The following is a 22,809-nucleotide window of genomic DNA, read 5'->3' as shown; positions in this document are numbered from 1 at the left end:
TCGATTAGAAGGAGATCATAGTTGTGTTTAGATAATCCGTGGAAGTTGAGAGCACGAAATGAGTTAACCTTTGTAAAGAAACTGTTACAATTTCTTTTTTTTTAATTTTATTTATTTGTTTTTTTAACGTTTATTTATTTTTGAGACAGAGAGAGACAGAGCATGAACAGGGGAGGGTCAGACAGAGAGGGAGACACAGAATCTGAAACAGGCTCCAGGCTCTGAGCAGTCAGCACAGAGCCCGATGCGGGGCTTGAACTCACCTACCGCGAGATCGTGACCTGAGCCGAAGTCGGACGCTTAACCGACTGAGCCACCCAGGCGCCCCGAAACTGTTATGGTTTCTTAAACACATGGAAAGTGCTCAATAAATGTCAGCAACATGTTTCTTCACCTATGAAACCCAGATCTTTTTTCAATTCTGTTTTCTGCTTCTTTCTACCTTTAATCCCATAAATCCCATTTCCCACACAGCAGCCTGAGTGCTTTAAAATTCTAATAGATTCTCACGACACAATAAAAGTCTGGGTGCCTTCCTGGCGCTTAAGGTCCAACATGTTCAGGCCCCCCTTTAACCCTCAGTGTCTTCCCCGAATACCTCATATTTGTTTACTTCTCTCCCAGCACACAGAACTTGTATTTTTGAGCAGAGACTCCTCCCTGCCTTAGAGCTTTGTTGTAGCAACAGTCTCTTGGCCTGCGAGTCGAGTCGTATCCCCTGGTTCCTCGGTTCCCTCACCTGGTCAGTATCACGGCACCTGGTTTATTTCCCATAGTTTCATAACAGTGAGAACTCCTAGTTGGAATGATCGACTTGAGGAATCAGTGTGTTGATTCTCTCTCCTCTCCCGCTAGGATCTCAGCCCCACAGAGCAGTCTCTCGTCTGTCATGCCTACTGCTGTCGCTTAACGCCCCACACAGAGGAAATCGATCACCATTTGACAAAATGCGGAAAGAAATCCCTTCAACTGCTTTCTGATTTTTCTGTCCTCATCTAGCATAACCTCATCTTTACCACCGGAAACCTCCACGCAGGAAGGGGCTTTGGTCAGCTTGTTCTCCATGTATCAGATGTGCTCAGAGCAGAGCAGCTAGAAGCAGCATTTATATCTGTGGGAACTTGCTCGAAAGCCAAGTTCCCAGATATCCCTCAGAGCTAAGGAGACGACAGAGGCTCTGGGAGTGGGGCCAGCACTCTGTCCTCTAACAAGCCTCCAGGTGACTTTGAAGCACACTCAAGGTTAGCGGCGCTGCTCTGTATCTTGGGTGCATAATTCAGTGCTTGGCACTTGAATGCCAATGCGACAAATGGATGTTCCTTGTTTCTGCCTAGAAGGCGTCTGTTTGAGGCAGTCAGTGCCACTTCCCCTCCTCCTAATCCAGCCTCGGGTTTGTTCAGGTCGCTCCTCCCTCCTTGCCTGTGCTGTAGAGAAGGGATCCTTCATTGCTGGTCTCAGGGAGCAGGCCCTGATTCAACCACACTAGTCCTGAGGGTCCCAGCCAGTCAGTAATGAGGAATTTGGGGCTGAGAATAGGGCCAGATCTTTGCAGCTGTGAGAGTCTTTAACAGGGCAGTTCAGAAGCTTCCTCAACAACGTATTGAGCAAGCCGAAGGGAGAGTTGTTGATTACAAAACTGTGTGTGTTGGGGAGAAAAGTGGAATCAGGGACATTTCCGGAAGAGAACAGTTGCGAAGGCCTGGAGGCTGGAGAGGTCAGGGGGCATTCCAAAAAGTGTGAAAAAGCAAGAAATAAAACAAAACAAAAAGCAAAGCAACAAAAAAACGGGAGGAAAAGCATCCATTGAGGCTTGGTTTGAGCGTTCAGTGAGTGGCTGTCTGTGGGCCTTGATGTCTGATATCGTGCAGCCAGCACGGGGATCATTGAAAGGCACCGAGAGGGATGATTCATGGTCACGTATGCTTTCTCACAAAACTACTTCCCTGGAATGAAAAGGAGACTCACTACGGACAGAGGAGTTTTAGTATTACCTCAAACTGAAATCAAGGTGATCACAAAAAGTTGAAATGCAGTTGTACATTTGGCAATGGGAAAACAAATACTTGTTTGTTTGTTTTTTTTGGGGGGGGCGTGTTGCATACTTATTTTGCCTTTTTGAGAGAATAAAGGGAGACCAGGTAGACTGGCTAGGAAGGCTGGCTAGGAGTTTCTGGAGGACAGAGTTAGTGATTTTCGAGTGCATTTTCTGGAGGACAGAGTTAGGGATTCTTGGGTGTACTTGGTATTTCCATTTACAGGGAAGGTGCCACGAACCCAAACTTTCTCATCTAACTTTCAGAAGGAAGCCTCTACGTCACAGGGTCTGTAGAAATGAGGGAAGGAGACAAATTCTGCTTTTAATTTTTCAGGTTTAGGTTCTTTGGCGTCACGTGATCACAACCTCTAGCCTTCCAGACCCTGGTGTCCAGCATCAGGATGGTAAAACGCATGTCCTGAGTCCACGTTTCCTGCTCTCCACCCTCTGACTTCCCTGGGTCCCCGAGTTCTCAGGATTGCCCTTTTGCTCAACTGAGCTGGGGACCAGAGCTGATGACAGAACAGGTGGACGAATTCTGCCAAGTGACGGAAAAGGACGGACTCGGGACAGCTGAGGCAGCTTTCGTATTCTGGGGGCTGCACTTGTGAGGCGACTGTAGCGCTTGAATATCCAGAATTGTTTTTGGAAGTCACTTGGGAGTCAGGGAGGGGAGTGGGAGAGGAATATATTGTCACGTTACACCCTAAAAGCCAAACATAATGACAAGCACCTTTCTGAGAGCAGCTTAGGAGGTAAAGCAAGATCAAAGACTTTTGCTAAAAACCGTTGTGTCCTCACCGGAGAGCGGCAGCCGGTGAACACGTTTTGAAGACCCAGGACACACGCCTAAGCAGGATCCTGGAGTCCTGGCAAACGAGTGGGGAAGGGCAGTGAGAGGATCAGATGCCCACAAAGAACGCGGGCCGCCGTCTCCGGGGCACCGGGAGAGGAAGTCCCGCCCTTACACGGCGGGCTTTTCAAATGTCATTGTGGCTGCTTACACCCATGGAGTGACACTTCCCATGTGGCGACCGGGGTCAGCTTCGAGAAGGGGCCAGCAGCCTCCGCGCCTGTGCAAGCCTTAGGAAAGGGGCCAGAACCTGTAAGGATCCGGGAAGTGAGCGCTAGCCGTTCTGCCACGGGCGGTTATGCTGCTGGCGACGTCTGTACAGCCCTCCGCGATCCGAGCCAAAGGGAGAATCTCCCAAAGAACCGGTAGCGGGTTCTCCCGCGGGTGTCCCCAGTAACCTAACAATGCCCAGGAAGACCCCAGCGCGTGTCAGCGCACAGCTCTGGTGGTGAAAATCTGTGGCTCTGAAAAGAGCCTTTGGGTTGGATCGTGTCTCCCAGCACTCACTTGGAGCTGGTGTACTTGGTGACGGCCTTGGTGCCCTCGGACACGGCGTGCTTGGCCAGCTCCCCGGGCAGCAGCAGGCGCACGGCCGTCTGGATCTCCCGGGACGTGATGGTCGAGCGCTTGTTGTAATGCGCCAGGCGCGACGCCTCGCCCGCGATGCGCTCGAAGATGTCGTTGACGAACGAGTTCATGATGCCCATGGCCTTGGACGAGATGCCGGTGTCGGGGTGCACCTGCTTCAGCACCTTGTACACGTACACCGAGTAGCTCTCCTTGCGGCTGCGCTTGCGCTTCTTGCCGTCCTTCTTCTGCGCCTTGGTCACCGCCTTCTTGGAGCCTTTCTTCGGGGCCGGGGCGGACTTCGCTGGCTCAGGCATTTCAAATTTGTCGTCTTCCGAAAGGAGAAAAAATGGGGGGGGCGCCAGCATCCTGCTTATTTGTAGGCAGCTTTATGCAAATGTAGGATTCATTTTGAGACTTCTGATTGGTGGGTTCGTCGTGTGGCCTGATTGGTTCGAGCTCTATTCTCCTATTGGTCATATCCGGAGAGAAATTTTCCCCTGTTCTTCCTGGCCGCTTTAGTCCCGTTAAACCATTTTAGAACAAATTATGATTAGTGTGTAGCAATGTAGATTAATTTGTTGATTAATTTTGGATATTAGAAGGCCTGTTCTTTTGTTTTGGAATGCCAGGGAAGCAATCTTGTGTAAGAAGTGCTGATTATTTTATAGTGTTTCGGGTTAGGCCTGGCCACCCCCCTCTACCATGCCTGTCTGGCATGTGGGTTATTTTTAGCTGAAGACGCTTGAGACTCTGCAGGTTCAAGAGAAACTTTTCTCCCTCTCTTAACCATACAGATAAATCTAAATTGGGAGTAGAGTCTTTTCCAAAATAAGTGTTATTAATAGAGATAAGATTTTTCTGAGTGATCCATCTGATGAGGGAGCGTGAGGCAAGCCGAGGGCAGAACACAAGGTAGCACAGGCCCCCCTCCACAGGATAGGAGTGATATTCCTCAGGCTCTCCTGGCTACTTAATAACAAATGAACAGAAAGAAAACAAATGGTTCACTGATAGAGATCAGTCTTGCAGGACATGAATTTTCATCAGTTTGCAAATATCTTGGTAAATTACAAGGGCAATCTTATCAATAGTCTAATCTCCAGAAACCTTTAGATTCAGTTTCCTGGAGCCCCAACATCACGGTCCCCTCCATAGTGATGTGGGAACAAAGGCAAGAAAGAAAGGGCCAGTAGTGTCCCCTGGGTGGCTCAGTGGGTCAAGCGGCTGACTTCAGCTCATGTCATGATCTCGCGGGTTCGTGAGTTCGAGCCCTGCGTCGGGCTCTGTGCTGACAGCTCAGCTGGAGCCTGCTTCATGTTCTGTGTCTCTCTCTCTCTGCCCCTCCCCCAGTCACACTCTGTCTGTCTCTCTCCTTCAAAAATAAATAAACATTAAAAATTTTTTTTTAAAAGGAGAGGGCAGGTAACATTAAATTTCCTTATAACCTGCAGCCCATTGACAAATAGTTGAGGCAATTATAGAGCATAACGTTTCTCCAGGAACCCCCTAGTGTCCTAATGTTAAGGTGTTACTAGTGGGAAAACAACCCTAGCTTGGCAGTAGCAAGGCCCCTGGCATCTACTAGGAGTCCTGTTTAGCATATGCAAGTCTTTCTGGAGGCCTCCCTTTTGCCTTCACTCCTCCTACTCCATAGTGTATAACCAGTCACTCACAATCCCAGTCCATGGGTCCTGTCTCTGTGCTTTAATAAAGTCACCTTTTTTTGCGCCAACAACATCTCAAGAATCCTTTCTTGGTTGTCAGCTCTGAAGCCCCATCCCATGTGAATGAAAGTGCAAACATCTAATGACCAAACATCTGTTCTCATTGCCTTATGAAGTGCGTTCCCTTCCTCTGTAATCTCAACCCCCTGCCCCCTGCCCCCTAGTCGAGAATGATTTATTGACCTCATTTAGCCTATCTTTGGCATTTCCGTGTATTTGTGGATTCCCTGTATGTATACTATAAATTTGGTTTTCTCCTGTAAATCTTTTCATGCTAACTTGTGTAGAAGGAGCTTTGAAGGGACAGACAGAAATTCATGCTCCCCAAAGGCTGGCATAGTCTGCAGGGTACTTTAACTCACTGGACACTGTTTGTCCTAGACACTGCAGCAGCTTAGAGATCCTTGGGTCGTCCGACATGTTGCTGGAAGGTCACATTTCTTACCACGTCAGCCTCTTGGGAGTCTCTGTCTGTGGAGTCTGATGGAGCAAGAGTGGTGAGCGTCCTTTTTCTCTCTTTTGACATTTAGATTAGCAGGAGAGACTATTTGTGGAACTAGTTCTTTGGGCTGAAGGGCTCTTTGGTTGATTTGGCCGGGTCCCCTTTGGTAACCGATCCATTTCCTCCCAGAGATGGGCTTTGTTTTCGTTTGTCTGTGTCTTTTACGTTGCTTGTCATTCGTTGCTAAGGGACTTCTTGGAAGCCCTCACCCCAGAATTGGTGAGGATGGATTGAACACTTAGAAGCTGTTAGAGGGCTGGCCGGCTCAAGAAAACTCCCGCGGTAAGGTGAGTTGCTCTTGGGAATGGCTATATGGATAGTAGGTACACCAGCTCGAGAAAACGTCTGTGCAGGGGCGCCTGCGGGGTTTCGGTCGGTTAAGCGTCCACCTCTTGATTTCAGCTGAGGTCATGATCTCACAGCTCGTGGGTTCGAGCCCCGCATCTGGCTCTGTGCTGACAGGGCACAGCCTGCTTGAGATTCTCTCTCCCTCTCTCTCTCTGCCTTCTACCACTTTGAGTTCTCTCTCTCAAAAATAAGTAAATAAACATCAAAAAAAAAAAAAAAGGAAAAAGGAAAAAGAGAACTCCTGTGCACGGAAGTACACTCTAAAACAACCCGCAGTCCCCGACCGCACAGCAAATACTTCCTAGGAATTAGTTTGGCTCCATGAGACCCACGGCTTAGATCTGTTAATACTTTCCTTTTGTTTTGTTGTGTCTTAAGAGCTTGGCCTTTGAGCAATGAGAATATTCTCTTTGGTCTCGACCAATTGGAGGGTACATTTATCTGGTGCACGCCGATGGCCAGTTGAATAGACTGGGGATCCCAGATTCCCTGTCTGGCTGGCTGGCTGTGCCACCTCCCGGGTGTGTTTGTCATGAGAGGTTCTGGCCCATAGGAATCTTTGCCATCTCAACCTTCCCCACTTGTTAGAGCTGGAAAGTTCCATTCCAGAAGCGCCTACCCGCTTATCACTGATTCATGGGTCTGTGACTGGAGGTGTATCATGTTTTCATGGGAGACCAGAGACATCTTTTTCACTATACCGTCCTTACTGCCTGTGCGTTGAACACCTTTGCTTTCTTAGACTAATTAGGAACTAAACTTTTGGATCAGGAGTCTGCATCCTCTGTGCCCTCTTTGGACGCCTGTTGTGTCTTGGAGTAAGCCATTAAAAGGCTTTTTGTTTCAAGACATTATTAATAGATCCTACTCATCAATGGCCATACAATGGATCCTTTAGATTGGCTGTATTTGAAAAATATATTTAAAGAGCTCTCAATTGTCTTATAATGGCTCACCTTGGTGACTCCTTTGATGAGGTAATAGAAAGGAAATTAGACACAAGACAAAAGGAAATGTCCACAGCTAATGCAAATTCTCCTTCTTAAAATTTGGCTGCATCTGCCTGTTTTTAATTCCCCTTTCCCTACAGGATTTACAGAGATCACTGGCCTAATCTCTTGGTTCCGAGTATAGATGTTGCTCACGTAATTACTGAAACCCTGGAAATGAGTTTAACAAAAGCAGTGGAGACTGGCCGTAGGGGTGCCCATGCTCTTACTTTCCAAGGCTCTGTAATGGGGCTCTGTCAAGCCTCAGCATTGCTACACCATGTCCTTGGCAGTGGTAGCCTAGATCCACTCTTCCCTACTCGCCCCTGCAGGGGGAAAAAAAAAAAGTGTCCCCTGGGCAACAGCAGAGCTTTTAAATTATAAAGCCCCTTTATGTCTGCTTTCAAAAGATCCTACCAAATTTAGAGAGTAATTAGAAAGATTATTTGACTACGTTCACAACTTTGCCTTCTGAGGAAATAGATGATCACTGTGTCTCCTAGGCCTTCCTGCAAATGATTTGCAAAAGGCCAATACTCAGGGGCTAATAGAAGCCAAGTTTAAATTGTGTGCCCAGAAAAACAAGGTTATTAAACGGCTACATATAGAGTTTACAAAGGTGTAAATCTTTTGGTTCCCATTTTAGTTAAAATTCTCCCTGATATAAAGAAGCAAATTCAGTTAAGAAGATGGGCCATCCTTGATATTCGGGCTATAATCCAGTCTTTGGGGGATTAGGGTCACGTGTCCTGATTTTACAAATCTCTACCAAACCACAACCACAACCACAACTCTAGAAACAAGTTAAAGCCCACCTGTCTTTATCAATTTTCAGATCTTGCGTATTCCTTTGAAAATGTTTGTGGCTATTATTAAAAAAAAATCAGGATATTGAAAGAAAATTGTTCTGTATTTTTAAAAGAGGGTAAATTCTAAATAGCAGTTACCCTGACACTCTAGAAAAAAAATTTCTTTGCGCTCTTTCTCTGTCCCTTGAAATTATAAATCTCATCATGTCTTTGAAATGTAAACACATCCTACACTCTCCTGAAACTGCATGGAAAAAAAAAAAAAAAAGAAAGAAAAAGGGAGGATGGGGAAGAGGCCTTTTTAAAATGCAAATTTATGACTTTTTTTGCCCAGACTATAGCAATTACCTTAACAGGCAGGTGGGCTCCAAATATACACCTTGAAGAAAACTGTCTCTGCCTTTTGATGTAAAATTTCTACCCCCATCTTCTCTGGGACCCAGGAGCCAATCTTTCTGACAGGCAAACTTTAGGGAAAAGTTTTTCAAAAAAATAAACAGATAGCTGGATATATAGATAATTGGGCCTATAATGTCCTCTCCACAAATATTAGGATATGTGTGTATATGTCCATGTATGTTTTAATGTGAGAGATTTTCTCTACTTCTGGATGGTATTGTTACAATGACTATGTACTATATTTATATACGCTTTATATATAACTAAATGTACAATATTTAGTTGGTTGGAAGCTGGCACACGCTTGTAAAGATTGGGCACTCTAACACTCAGAAAGGTAGAAAATAATCCAAATGATTTTCAAATACACAGAATCTGGGAAGATATTTGGTATTGAAGCTAATTGCAGTTTGTTGGCTTCATTAAAATAGACGTGCTTTTTGAGTTATCACCATGAAATATAAAATTTTTATCCTGTTTGTGTTTACTGAATCCAGTAAGTTCATGGTATTTCTGATGAGGGGGTGTGGGGTGGGCTGAGGGCAAAGTATAGGCTAACAGCACCCCTCCGTCCACCCCCACAGCATGCCCCCCCACCCCTCCCCGCCAGGTGGGGCATGTGTGATATTCCTTGGACACTCCTGGCCACCCAAGAACAGGGGAAAGGAAAGAAAGCAGATGGTTGACTCGTGGAGATCACAGTCCTGCGGGACAGGAGTCTCCTTCAGTTTATGGAGAGCTTAGTAAACTGCAAGAAAAAGGCAATCTTATCCACAGCCTAATTCCCAGACACCTATAGGCTCCATTTTCTGGAGCCCTAATATCACCCTCATCAAGATGGAAGGGGGTTTAAGTGCTTGCCATGGTGATGGGAAACTAAGGCAAATGAAAAATTAAATTTCCTTAACTGTCTACCCCCCAGTGACAAGTCCTTGAAACCAGCAGAGTGACCTCCCTCTAGGAGCTCAGCCGCCTTGATGGTGACACTTTGCTGGGGGGCAAAAGAAAGTCTTGGCTTAACATTATCTTGACCCCCCCCCCCCCAGGATCCTGTAAGTCTCCTGAAACACATAAAAATTCCTTTGCAAACCTCCTTTATCTTTAACCCCCAAGTATATGTTGGCAATTATACTCCAAGCTTATGGCCCCTGATATACATCTGAAGGGTCTCAAGGCTGAGGTTTTATTTAATGGTAAATAAATGGTGTTTTCCTCACAACACCAGACCCTCAAGGTCCTGGAAACCTTGCTTCCAAAATACCCTAGAGACTTACTCTATCCCTGACCCCCTCCCAACCTGAGGGTATGTAATGAGTTACCTGTCACAACCCCCTGCAGCTCCTTCTGCCCACGGGTCCTGTCCCCATGCTTTAATAAAATCACTTTTTTTGCACCAAAGACATCTTCAAGAATTCTTTCTTGGCCGTTGGCTCTGGACCACCGCATCATCGCCCCAAACCGCCATCATTTCTGTTGCAAACTTTGTTAGGAAGAAAAAAAACTTAGAATACCTACTTCATGAAGTTTTTGCGGGGTAGTCTATGCATAATTGTTAAAACACATAATTTATGTAGATGTAAATAAAGTAAAAAGCTTTATAGGTAAACTAAATAACTTCCAAAATCTTTGGAAAGCTAACCTTTTAAAGTTTTGTAAGTTAAATGATGGGTAAAAGTTAAGTTTGTTGATGATCTAGCTCTGTTCCGAATAAAACAAGATAATGACATATTAAGTACTGAGCATGTTTATCTACTTTTGCCTTATCACAGAGAAGCTAAAGATAAATTTAGGTTTGCTAGTAAACATTTTATGCTTTACTGAAAGATTATGTTAGGAAAAAAATCCACGTTTCTAAAAATAATATCACATTTTCATAAATTGGCCAATATGAAGAGTTGTGGTGTAACAGTTCACAATTGCTTCCTACTTAGTTTTCAAGAGGAATTGAGGTTTCTAAGCATTAATCATTTTCAAAACGTTTTTTTGATGTTTATTTTTGAGAGAGAGAGACAGAGTGCGAGCAGAGAAAGAGGGAGACACCGGAACTGAAGCAGGCTCCAGGCTCTGAGCTGTCAGCACAGAGCATGATATGGGGCTCCAACCCATGAGCTGAGCCAAAGTCGGATGCTTAACTGACTGAGCCACCCAGGCGCCCCTAAGCATTAATCATCGTAATAAATCATTCTAATAAATGTAATAAAGACTGCTAGAAATGACAGCTCTGTATGCAAGGAAAGTAAGATATGTGCTTTTGGTAAGAAGTATGAGTAATAAAAAGACATATTTGTTGAGACAAAAGAAAGCCTTAAAACAAGACTGGTTGCTTAAAGACAGAACATTCAAGTCAAGATCGGAATGTTAAATAGAGAAAGTTGTAGGTTTATGGAGAAAGATTCTTCGGAAGGAAACTTTATATGTGGTCAGTACTGGCTAAGATTAGGACAAATTGAAATTAGTACACAAGTTTCAGTATCAGATGCACACTGGTGGGTGCAAAGTTTTTGTTTTCTCTTTGCTACAAGTACAAAATTTTCTTCAGCTATTGCTCTGCTCTTCATAAGAAATTGTGAACAAATGTTTTCTTTACCTTTTAAGTTATCTGCCTAAAAAAACAATGATTCTGTTTGCCAGAATAATTTCCCATATTTATCAGGTCTTTGATTACTTAAGAAAACCTAGTGTTAATATTAAAAAAAGCTAAATTTTACTCACAACTATGTAACCATCTGAATTTGACTCTGGTATCTTTTACTGCTGTTACAATTAAATGGATAGTTACATATTTGTTACAAATGGATCGTTTCATAACGATTGTGATCCTTATGATTCAATCCATGATTGAATATTCACATCTTTTGTTATTATTATTTTGTGGACATACTTCCCAGAATCATATTCTAAAATGAAGTCTTTTGACCATAATCTGAGTGAAATTTTCTAGCGGGCCCCTGTAACATTTCAAAAAACATTTTTGATGAGAAACTAAACTAATTAGGCTTATTTAGTATGTGAAATTACATGGGAGGCATTGTGAAAGAAGTGATAAACCTTGTTGGTGGGTATTCATATAGATACATCATCTAAAATACTATGAAACTCCTAGAAATCTGAGGTCTTGAAGTGTTCTATGTCCCCCAAAAATAACAAAGTTTCCTTGTCAATTGCTTTGTAATGAAACTCAAATCAGATCCTTAACCACGACCATTTTAAGTCTTTGCTAAGATACGGCTATACTTTTACTCAGATGTCACTATAAAGTTTCCCTCAAATGTACTTCGTGTTTAGTGACCCTCATGGAAAAAACTCTGTGGGTTTCTGGTAACCTTAAGACCATAAAACGGAACTATGTAAAAATTTCCAGGACTAGTGGAAAAACTGGATTCAAGCAAACAAGAATAACATGGGACCGGACGAATTGAGGAAGAGAATTATGCTGTGTATGACTTTGTCTTTCAAATATTGCTGACTTTTAGCAAATGTTTTGCTTTGTTTTCCAGATTAAGAAAACCTCTTCTCTTAGCTCACTGACTTCAGCAATTTGACAAAATATGCCTCTGTGAACAAATTGAAAGCTTTATCTCTTGTCCCTATCTGAACCATCCAGAAAGTCTCCATGAGAATTCTTATATTTTGATGGCAATATGTTTATTTATATAAGTTCAATAAGTACGTCTTCTCCTTATGACAAGACGTCATTGGGAACAATGGTCATACTACCGAGTCTTTGACTAGATTGTCGTATTTGAGGGAGATGTGGAGGGACTCAGTTATGACCCATCAACTTTGAGGAACTAAGGCTGACTTTATGGAGCCAATAAAGCCAGGAAATATCACCGTGATACCTTGCTTACAGAATTCCAAGCTACCTTACTAGGTGAGTAGAGAAGGTTACTTTCTGGCAGGCACAGGAACCTCAGGATATCTGGGGGACCTCAAGAAGAGAGGAATTCACCCAGATGTACAGGTATCGCAGGCAAAGTCTGAGGGCAAGCATTTGGCTTGGCTTCTGGTCTTGAGAGGCTATTACCAATTTGATCTCGAGATTCCTTATGAAAAGTTCCAGCAAAGCAGGTTTTCAAGAGTCTATACCGTCAACTACACTTCTTGCTGCCCTTATGGAAATAATCAGGCCAAGATATCTTAAAACTAGACTTATTTTGCAAACAAAATACTGTTAATATGGCCATCTTTGGTAAAAATGAGGGTGAGTATACAGAGAAAATACGTTTCGACCACACATCTTTGTAGATATTAGATTTTAATACTATATGTTATAAACTGAACTGGATCGTGATTTCTTCTGGTGTCCTCCAGCGGCTGGCCACAAGTCTCTAAGCTAACATTTTGATTTTTCTTTCGTCTTTCTGACTTTGAATTCTTTGAGAGCTGAAACTTCCCCTTTTCCCCGAAGCCCTGCAAACTAAGTATAAATGACTTGATGTGAAGAAATTGCCCTAATAGCTCATGCGTAGATAATCTGTGTGCGGTTGCTCTATGGGCCCCTCCAAGGATCACCAGAGACCCCTGAACTACAATCTAGGAAGATCTATCGGCTTGCTAGTCCCTGCCCTCGCTCTGTCTGAAGATGGCTTCAACTCTGCCATACAGAAGTCTTCTCAGCTGGTTATCCCGTGACTCAAAAACTGGGTTTACATTAGATCCAATCATCAACCATTGCTTTTCTTTTGTTTCCATAGAAATGCTTCTTGTTTAACACCTGAGTATTTGCACCATGGGCCTACCTTGGAGAATACACCTTGATCACTGCCTCTGGAAATGAGTTTGGCTATGGTCACGACTAAGAGACCAGATCAAGGAGATTAAACTACCGACCTTGAATAAATGAAACTCCCAAGGAAGTTTCAGCTGGGGAAAGTGAAGGGGTTCAGGACGTGTACCACCCACCCCACCCTCCCAGCTTATGCCATTTTGACACATTTTGAGTTTAAGACACTTGAGACCCAGCAGCTCAAGAAAACTTTTGTCCCTCCCTTAACCAAACAGAAGAACCTAAGTTGGGGGGGGGGGGTCTTTCCTTGAATAAGGGTGATTCACAAAGGTAAATTTTATCCGAGCGATCCATTTGTAAAGCAGGGCAAACGTGTAAATACTAAACACGTGCTCTTCTGATCCCTCTGTGAATTGCCTTCCCTCCCCCTGAAGTCCCACACCCCTACCCCTTTCTCCTTAGTTCAGGATGACATACATACTTTATTTTGCCGGTCTTTGAAATTCCCATGTGTGTGTGAATTCTGTGTGTGTACTCCATTAATTTTGACTTTCAACTGTTAACCCGTCCCGTATCAATTTGATTCTTAGTCCAGCTACAAGGACTTTGAAGTACAGAGGAATTCTTCCTCCCCAACATTAGAGTTCTGGAATATGTACAATATTTTATCTTTTTATGATGTTAATGATTTTTTTCCTAAACCAAGAAGCTGTGTGTAATTCAAAATGTGCATTAGAAAGTGCTCCTGAGTCTGAAAATAAATCATGTATGGATTTAAAAAATCATAATAAAGGAAAATAAGAATGAAGGGAAATATGCCTGGAAACTGCTTATCAAGAGAAAACAAGCGTAGCAATATTAATATTAAACAAATTTTAAAGCTCAAAGTATTAGTGGGGATAGAGAGGTACACACTACAAGCGATTTTAGTTCCAGTGTGGAAAACAAAATATTCTGGAAAGCCGTCCTGAAGCAAAAAAGCTAAGGAGTAGAGAAACTGCCAAAACACTCTAGCATGTCATGGCCTAGATCACAAGAAGCCAAGGAAAACCCCCCAAATCTCCCAGAACAATAAACAGCTAGTAGCCAAAGCCCTATTGATAAATACGGCAGACTGGGTTCCCTTGGGGGCAAGTAGCGTTAAGATTCTGCACTGTGTCAATGTCAGCCTCTTGGGGATAAAAAGGACTCTAGACCCTTAAACTGAACTGGAGACACCTAGTAAGCGAGAGCCAGAGCGTTTGAGAAAGCTTAGGCTTGAGGCGGAAAAAATCTAGCAAAGATTTCTAAGAGGAGACCTGTTTTGTCACAGAGGTGGAGCTGTGGAGAAGGGTAGAGGAAATTTACAAGCAGGATTTCACCAAAAGCCTAGAGTCTTTCAGTGAAAGGTTCCAGATTAAAGAACGGCGGGTTCGTTGCGCCCTCTAGTGCCTTGTGGAGGCAAACAAACCACTTCAGGAAGGAAACCTCTTTAACCCCAATTCTGTAGGTACACAGATTATTTATTATCTATCTATCTATCTATCTATCACCAACTAACTATTCACCCACTATTTATTGAACACACATTACGTTCCAGAAACTCTCCCAGAAATTTGGGGTGTCTAAATAGAAACTCATAATAAATGTGACCTAATTGAGAAGAAAAACACACTATGAGGAGTCAGGCTTCCAAACAAAAGTGATCCCCTCCTCTCCCTCAGAGAATTTCCGATATGGAAATTATCAGAGACTATGAAATATTTGCTTAAAGTCTGAAGAAATAAAAATGGAATAATACAGGCAAGAAGCAAGGGATATTCAAAACCAGGCCCACTTTTAAAAGTAATGAAATAGAACTTCGGGAGATGAGAAAGAGCTATAATTCATAAAGATAAAATAAAAATCCACTGATAAAATGTAACCTTCAGGGCCTTGATGTACCCGACGAAACAGCCACTATGTATGGCAGCAACGGCCAGATTCAAGGTTACTTCAGGTCTACAAGTGTAGGGCAAGCTTTCGATATACTACTCTTTGAAATTCATATAAAAGGCAAGGAAAATGCTTATGCTTATAGAAGATTTGAACAACACGATAAACATAACTTCATCGGTGATTCCTGCGTTTAATGTCTAAAGAATATCCGACTTATTTCAAGGTACTCATTTCAAAATTTCAACCCTGGCTTCAGAATACTAACAAGAGGTTCCGAACAAATAGGTACCAGTTTCATATATACTGCATTTAAAAAAAATTTTTTTTAATGTTTATTTTTGGGGGGGGGGGGAAGGGGCAGAGAGCGAGGGAGACAGAATCCTAAGCAGGTTCCAGGCTGCATGCTGTCAACGCAGAGGTGGACACTGAGCCAAAGTCCGACATTTAACCAACTGAGCCCCCAGGAGCCCCTATACTGCACTCTTTTATCCTCCTCGACCTATAGAGCAGTTAAAAAGTATTTTTTTTAAGATAGTAAAAATAAAAGCCTCTCACATGTTTGGAAACAAAGTAGTTCTAAATACATGGGTTAGTGTGCATATCGTGAAAGAAACTATGTAACATTCAAATACTCGAAGGAAGTGTCCTACAAACATGAGGACGGGAAATCGGGGTTGTGCAAGCCGGGCGTCCTGCGCGGCCACTGCGAGGGTGTCCTCGGCCACTGGGCAGCAGGGCCGGGCCAGCTCGGAAACCGTCGGAGAGGAGGCCGACCAGGGAAGCTGCTGCCCCGCGGCTCGGTCCGCGCACCGCTCGGTTCCGCGCTCTCATCTGCAGACGGCCCGCTGGATTGTTGCGAACGTCCAGCGGCCGCGCGGCGAGGCCGGGTCGCCACGGTTTGCGCCCCAGCAGGGGCGACACGGGAAGCAGCCTGGCGCCGGTGGCCGGAAGGGCCAAGACGACGCGCGACCCCCCACCCCCCCAACCGAGGAGCCGGAAGCACGTAACGTGGCGCAGGCGCAACGTGAGGCTCGTTGGGCCCACCGGCTGCCGCGGAAACGGCCCAATAGGAGGACGGTGTGGACGGGAGTTGCAGGACGGCCCACGGAAGGAGCCGGCGTGAGGGGGCGTGGCAAGAAGGGCCAATGAGAAACCAGCGGGTGGGGGCGTGACAGGACGGACCAATGAGGAAGCCGGCGCGGGGGCCGTGGCTGTGACACTGGCCGGGGCGGGGGGGGAGGCGGGGCCTGCCGGGCCACGGGGTCGCGAAGGTTGGAGGAGGGCGGCTGCCAGTTTTTAGGACTTTTCAGTTTCAGTTAAGACCTGAATGTGATCGGGTTTGTGTTGCTGTTTGGTATTCGTATTTCAAGAAAATCCTCTCCTAGTTGAAAGCACGGTTCTCAAGGTGTGATTCCCTGGACCAGCAGCATCAGCATCACCTGGGTAATATAGAGACGCAAATAATGGGATCCTGCTACAGATCTGGTGAATCAGAATCTGTGAGGTGGGGCCCCGCAATCTACGTTTTAAAAAATACTTCAGGTGATTTTGGTGCACGCGGACGTTTGAGACTGCTTCAAAGTATTGTGTTTCCCTTAATTCGGATGCTGGAGGTGCCCTCATAAATGTGAGCTGATGGGCGCCTGGGTGGCTCAGTCGGTTGACCATGGGACTGAGGCTCAGGTCATGATCTCATGGTTTGTGGGTTCGAGCCCCCTCAGGCTCTGTGCTGATACCACAGAGCCTGGAACCAGCCTGGGATTTTGTCTCCTGCTCTCTGCCCCTGCCCTGCTAGTGCTCCCTCTCTCTCTCTCTCTCTCTCTCAAAAATAACTAAACATTAAAAAAAATTTTTTTTAATGTCAGCTGAGCTAAATCAAGCTACTTACCTCCAAGATCGTTACTAGAGCCAAAACAGTGCTTAGGCCTTACCCACTCAGACTTTGAAGCAGAAGATAAAGTGAAAAAATAAATGTGTGTCTAGAAAGGAGAGATCTCGGGGAATGATGTGGGTCAACAAGGAATGCGGAATTCCACTTCTCCACGAATTTTATTGATCTTAACATCTCATTTACAGACTTTTTGCCCTCCTCATTTAGACTTCTCCAGCAAACATAGTCCATTATAAATAATGATTCCCTGTAGGCCTGTAACAGCAGTAAATTCTGTTTTCATAATTAAAACAAGTGAAATGAAAATACTAAAGCCCTTTATTTAGGCTCTTACACTGAGATAATGCTTTCGGAATCCATGTACACTAAACCAGGATGGGTTAGATTGGAGCAGGGTAGGCACACTAATCAATCATTCTCAGGCAAAACAGATGTTCATACTTGATAAATTCTATGAGCTCATCCACATTTTCAGTTAGTGTTTACATTCATTTCTTTTTGCATTCATATTTCTCCCATAATTGAAGAAATAAAAAAGGGTTTATTTGTTAGGTGCCATTTTGCCATCAGCGCTGATATTTGATATCAGTGTATATCTGATATCTGTATAAGGAATCTGTATAAGGAAGAGAGTTCTTTTCACATGTGTTTGTATAATGCGCTATGAGGTATCTCTACTCCAATATTACCTTTCGTCATTTTCACATGAGCAGATAATGACTCAAACCATCCTTAATCAAGAGATATTCCTAAGCAACATGATCTTCGTTACAAATCCCCCAATATACTTCTTGTGGTGGGATTCAAGTCATTCAAAGATCATATTTTGTCTCTTAGTTTTTGACCTGCGAAAAATTGGCTACTCTGATTGTCCTTTTAATTCAGCAACTAAGGAAAATATAGTTCTTGCTGACAATTGTTAAGTGTTAATAAATGTCCATAGTACTTTAAGACTTTTACAAGATTTACCTCACTGAATCCTTAGTAATACACTACTTATTAGAACATTTTATTATTGTTATATAGTCGTGGAAAGACCCAAAAAGACTGAGTCGCTAAGTCTACTAACCATTTGCAACAATTCAGTTCATCCTCTATCCCTATTGTTATATGTGTATTTTAAGCGGTTATGATTGCTGTAAATCCTAATTGAGAGCCTACTGTGCGTCCGGAACAGCCTTAGGCATTGGGGAGTCAGCAGCAAAAAGGACTAACTCTGCCCAATGGACCTTAGAGCCTGGAGAATGGGAAGAGGAAACCAACAATATGCAAATTCATGTCAGTTATGCTAAGGGTAATGAAGAAGAACGAACAGAGCAAGTTTAGAGCCGGATTGAGGGGCGCCATGTGCATTTGCTGGTCAGAGTGTCTCTCAGATGTTGTAACATTGTGATCATCCACTCACCCCCAAACCCAAGAAATGTGGGGCGTATGTCAGCACGTAAAATGTGCTATTCCCAGCTGAAGGGTCAAACTCATAACAAGGTCTAGCTCTTCATCTCCCTCTTTTCCCTCTGCTTTCTCCAACTATCTTCCTCTGTGCCTTCCCCTTGGTCTTCAGGCTCTGACGCTCCCTTTTGCAGTAGCCATTTGCTTCTTCCATTCTTTTTCTCAGTCCCTCTCACCTTCCTTCTTCTCCCTATTCCTAAAAAATAGCCACCATTTGGCTGTGATACTTTTATTGTTTTGTATTTATGAAATGCAGCTTAACATTCACGGTTAAACTTTTAGACAAAATTCGAAAACGTTAGTCCTTCACTTTTCTACAATTCCTGTTCCCTTTCCACGGTAGCAATTTCATGGTTGGTGAAAGGAAAGGTCAGTCAAGTGCCGCTGTCCATGTAAAACAAAGGGAGCGTCTTTTTCTATGTAGGGCTGTGTGCCCACGCCACCAAAATGAAGGTTAAGAACTCTGAACTTTCCCCAGCGTGATCTCCACCTCTCCTAAGTCTTCTTTGCTGCCGCCAGGGTGTGGAGGGCAGTGGGAGTATAAGTCAAGGAGGAGACAGCTGAAGTTGTTCATCTGAATAAAATAGAAAAACATTATCTTCAGTTAGAAATCTCTTTATAACTTTTGGGTCCACAGTTGCTCTAAATACCCCAAACCATTGACAGAACCATCAAAAAAGAAAATAGTTGGAGAATTCAAGTTATGGTCAACCATAGCCATCTAATCAAAATGGTAAACCTATGGTTTTTCTTATGACGATGTGTATGGTGAAGAACCGATTTTATCCAAAGAGAGATGTGGCCTTTGCCCTTTGCTGGGAGGGGATCTCTAGGCTCATGGAATATCCTGCATGATAAGATGATCTTTGTTTACCTAGAAGCCCTGGGCTGCACAGGATAGGGTAATAATGTCACTTATGTTGGGGGCTTTGGGTCATGTGGCATGTGGGCTACCGCCACAGGGCCTGCTGACTAAAGTTCAGCCACGTGGACAGTCAACCATGTTCATATGACAAATCCCCTAGGTTGGCAATGTCTGTGTGTTGTGCCAATATTGTTGTGCGGCAGGGAGACATAAACCCTCCCCCGGCCTCCACTGGGAAAGGACCTACCAGAAGCTCTGAGTTGGGAAGCCTGTGCTCCATGCGCCTTTCACCTTGGCTTATGTGTAATCTGTATCCTTTTGATGTAATTAATATCCCCCAACCTTGGGTGCAATAAAGTTGAGTGGATTCTGTGAGTCATCTAGTGAATGATCAAATCCGAGGATGGTTTTGGAGACCCTTCAACTTTGCAGTTGGTGCCAGACATGAGGGGGGTCTTTTGGGAGTGTACTTGAACTTTGCACTATGTCTGTTAGCATTTCTAGATTCTGTTTAGTACTCAAATATTGAGATGAATATTTTACCTTAATTTAATGAGCTTTGTAGTTCCCGTATAAGTCTATTCCCCTGCCAGCAGAGTTCCAAAGAGTGATAAACACTTTTTTAGATTGTAATGAATTAAAAAAAAAAAAAAAAAAAGGAAGCAATTAGCTGTAAGTTTTCTTGATCTTCTACAAATCAGAGGGCTCCAGATGGTCTGGGACAACGTCGTCTCTTTTTGTATTTCTAGTGCCCGTGCCAGTGTCTGACCCAAAGACGTTCAGTAACTATCTCTTGAATGAACTAATTTATGAGAAATACTGTGAACTATCGCCATGTAACGATTTAGCGGGGAATTTTGACATATGTCAAGGATCTTACTAGCATCTCAGTCCTTTGGCATATTTCAAATTCTTTTTTTTTTTCTTTTTAAAGAAATTAAAGTGAGCCACTTGAAATCTGTATCTGTTAATTTCCTTTTACTCTATGTCCCTGCTCTTATTCTGGGTCACAGTGTCTTGTTGAATAATGTGCTAATGTCCCGTACGAAGCCTCGTTCCTTTTCTTCCAGGTGTCCTATGCGGGGATTTGTTGAGGCCCACAATGAAGCTCATTCCCCCAGAGAGGATTTGCGTTTGCATTATCCAGGTGCTCAGGGGCACAAAGCCAGCTTGGGCTTAATCCCTAAATTAATTCTCAACCTGGGTGTTTGAATCCCTGTGATATTGATGCCGGAAACCAATTGGATAGCAGTCCAGATTGCCGGTGGCAGAATCTACGTTGCTCAGCACCAAGGCTCGGGGCACCCTCTTCCTTGCCATCGTCCGTGGCGAGTGTGGGTCTGTGTGCATGTGTGTGTGTCTGTGTGTGTGCTCGTTTCTAGCTCACCTTCTACCCTGAGGATGTGACCCGGCAGGTGCGTCAGCGTCACCAGGAAAGATTTCTCATCAGGTTTCTTGGTGAATAATAAAGAAAGTCTACATTTTCCTCACTCCCCAGCAGCTGAAACCCTTCAGGCCAGCGAAGCTTGTGCAACAGAAACCGCTGCCTGCCCGAAAGGCTTTCCTTCCCTTCCAACCTCCACTCCGGCCTCACCTCAAGGGCACGCCAGGGAAGCGGCCAGGGTGCTGAGAAGGGGGCCTCGGTCTCGGGGGGAACCATCGCCTCATCACAGTCACACACCTGATGGGACTGAGCAGTGGGCCTCTGTCTCGTGGCCCAGAGGACTTTACAGCTGAATGCTTCCCACCAAAGACTGAAGCGAAATAGGACTTCCTAGGACAGAGGCGACAGTAACTGACAGGACTGGAAGGCCTCTCAGAGCCCAGACACGTTCCCTTCCGGTCCCGCTGCGACTTTTGGATACAGTATAGACTCTGCCACCCTCCTCCCCCAGAGAGGCCCCCTCCCTGGCCGGCTGCTCAGAGCAAGCAGATATGGGAGCAGCTGCAAGGCAGGCCGACCAGAAAAGCCCACGTACATTTTCGGGGACGCTCCCACGGCCTTCGGCTATTTTCAGTATCACCTCCATACATTAAAAAGGAAAAGAAAAAAAAAGGTGAGGAGAACAGTTTTCAGAGCAGGCTCCTTTGTGCTCTGGTTAAGCTCCTTCCTTATCAAGTGCCTCATCATCAATCTGCAGCCCAGCCCAGGGAGTCGAGAGCTGTGTCCTCAAATGGGATTTTCACTTCAGATTATCTACTTTTGTGAAATTGAAGGGATAGTAGTTGTTTAGAACCATTTTCGTTTGACGTGAGCATGTAATTTACGGTAGGCATGGTTACTGACCCGGTAACTTGCAAACACTTCCTACGCACCTGTAACTGAAAATTGGTTGAAGTCATAGCTAGATATACACTTATCATCAGACACCCGAATACAGCTTTCCAAAAGAGATTACAGCTCATTTCTCGAAAGCATGCGTGGCTCTGAAAAGAGCCTTTGGGGCTGGGTAAGGGGGCGCTTACTTGGCGAGTCTACTTGGAGCTGGTGTACTTGGTGACGGCCTTGGTGCCCTCGGACACGGCGTGCTTGGCCAGCTCCCCGGGCAGCAGCAGGCGCACGGCCGTCTGGATCTCCCGGGACGTGATGGTCGAGCGCTTGTTGTAATGCGCCAGGCGCGACGCCTCGCCCGCGATGCGCTCGAAGATGTCGTTGACGAACGAGTTCATGATGCCCATGGCCTTGGACGAGATGCCGGTGTCGGGGTGCACCTGCTTCAGCACCTTGTACACGTACACCGAGTAGCTCTCCTTGCGGCTGCGCTTGCGCTTCTTGCCGTCCTTCTTCTGCGCCTTGGTCACCGCCTTCTTGGAGCCCTTCTTCGGGGCCGGGGCGGACTTGGTGGGTTCAGGCATCGCGGCGATAAAACCTAAGACACCGTGGCTAAGACCTAAGGGAATAATCAGCCGCGGCAAGGTCACGTTTATTTATAGATGCGGTATTCTAATGAGGTTAGTAAGATCATTTGCAATTGGATTAATTTTCGCGTGTTGTCAGAAATGCGAATGTAAAAGATACTTGCAGGTCTAGCTTTTCATTGGCTGTTTCGTTACTTTTCTTTTACCCAATCAGAAGGTCTAGACTAGGCTACCGGAAGCTAGTATAAGTGCGCCTTCAAGGACGTTACCTGTTGGTCTTTTTTTTTTAATCTAAAGTGAAACCTTCCCGGAGAAATCCTAATTGTGGGTGGGTATGTGGGCACGGCTTCTCGCTGGCTAGTACAGCTTGGGTTGGGGTGGGTTTCGCATAATGGACACCTAGTGGCGTGTTGACGTCCTAGATACTGGAGCTGGAAGGAACCTGGGTTTCTGCAGTATGCTTGGCTAGGGAACCCTTGGATTTGGCCTTCGTGTCTTGGTTTTCTACCAGGAGACGGTGCAGAAAAGCCGCGGTGGCTAAAATATTTTCCTAACCTAAGCATGGCACTGGCTCGTCAAGTGCAAATTTCAAAGTGGGCAAGTCGTACACAACACAACCAGGGTTCCCCAAACAGGGCTGGGTTAGCGTGCAGTTGAGCTATCCCCTCCCCCCCGCAATTACTCCTGCCTTCGCGTGGAGTGTGGGCCACTTCGAAACATCGGACGTTGGGGAGGGGGAATTAGTGCCAAAAATAGTCCCCAGACTTTCCAACCCCTACTAATAATTCTCACCGCCCGCAGTGCACTTAGGCGTCGCTCTTGGGACCCGCGTCCCTTGCGTAGGGGCCGCCCCCCAGCTGCTGTGCTCTC

At 44.9% G+C, this 22,809-nt stretch overlaps 2 protein-coding genes across 2 annotated transcripts; both read right to left on the bottom strand.

The window, feature by feature from the left end:
- Positions 1-3,345: 3,345 nt before the first annotated feature.
- Positions 3,346-3,838, bottom strand: LOC128315721 (histone H2B type 1-C/E/F/G/I-like). Its single transcript, XM_053223240.1, has one exon. It carries the CDS (start codon positions 3,821-3,823, stop codon positions 3,392-3,394), a length of 432 nt encoding a protein of 143 aa, XP_053079215.1. The 5' UTR covers positions 3,824-3,838; the 3' UTR covers positions 3,346-3,391.
- A 13,709-nt stretch (positions 3,839-17,547) lies between these two features.
- On the bottom strand, positions 17,548-21,986 carry LOC128315726 (histone H2B type 1-M). The gene is made up of 2 exons (XM_053223248.1): positions 21,547-21,986; positions 17,548-18,789 (listed from the first exon to the last, which is right to left on the bottom strand). The coding sequence occupies exon 1, from the start codon at positions 21,934-21,936 to the stop codon at positions 21,556-21,558; it is 381 nt and encodes a 126-aa protein (XP_053079223.1). The 5' UTR covers positions 21,937-21,986; the 3' UTR covers positions 17,548-18,789; positions 21,547-21,555.
- Positions 21,987-22,809: the final 823 nt, after the last annotated feature.

Source organism: Acinonyx jubatus, chromosome B2 (genome assembly GCF_027475565.1).
Source record: "Acinonyx jubatus isolate Ajub_Pintada_27869175 chromosome B2, VMU_Ajub_asm_v1.0, whole genome shotgun sequence".
In the NCBI taxonomy this organism is placed as follows: domain Eukaryota; kingdom Metazoa; phylum Chordata; class Mammalia; order Carnivora; family Felidae; genus Acinonyx; species Acinonyx jubatus.
This window is presented reverse-complemented; position numbering and strand designations above follow the sequence as displayed.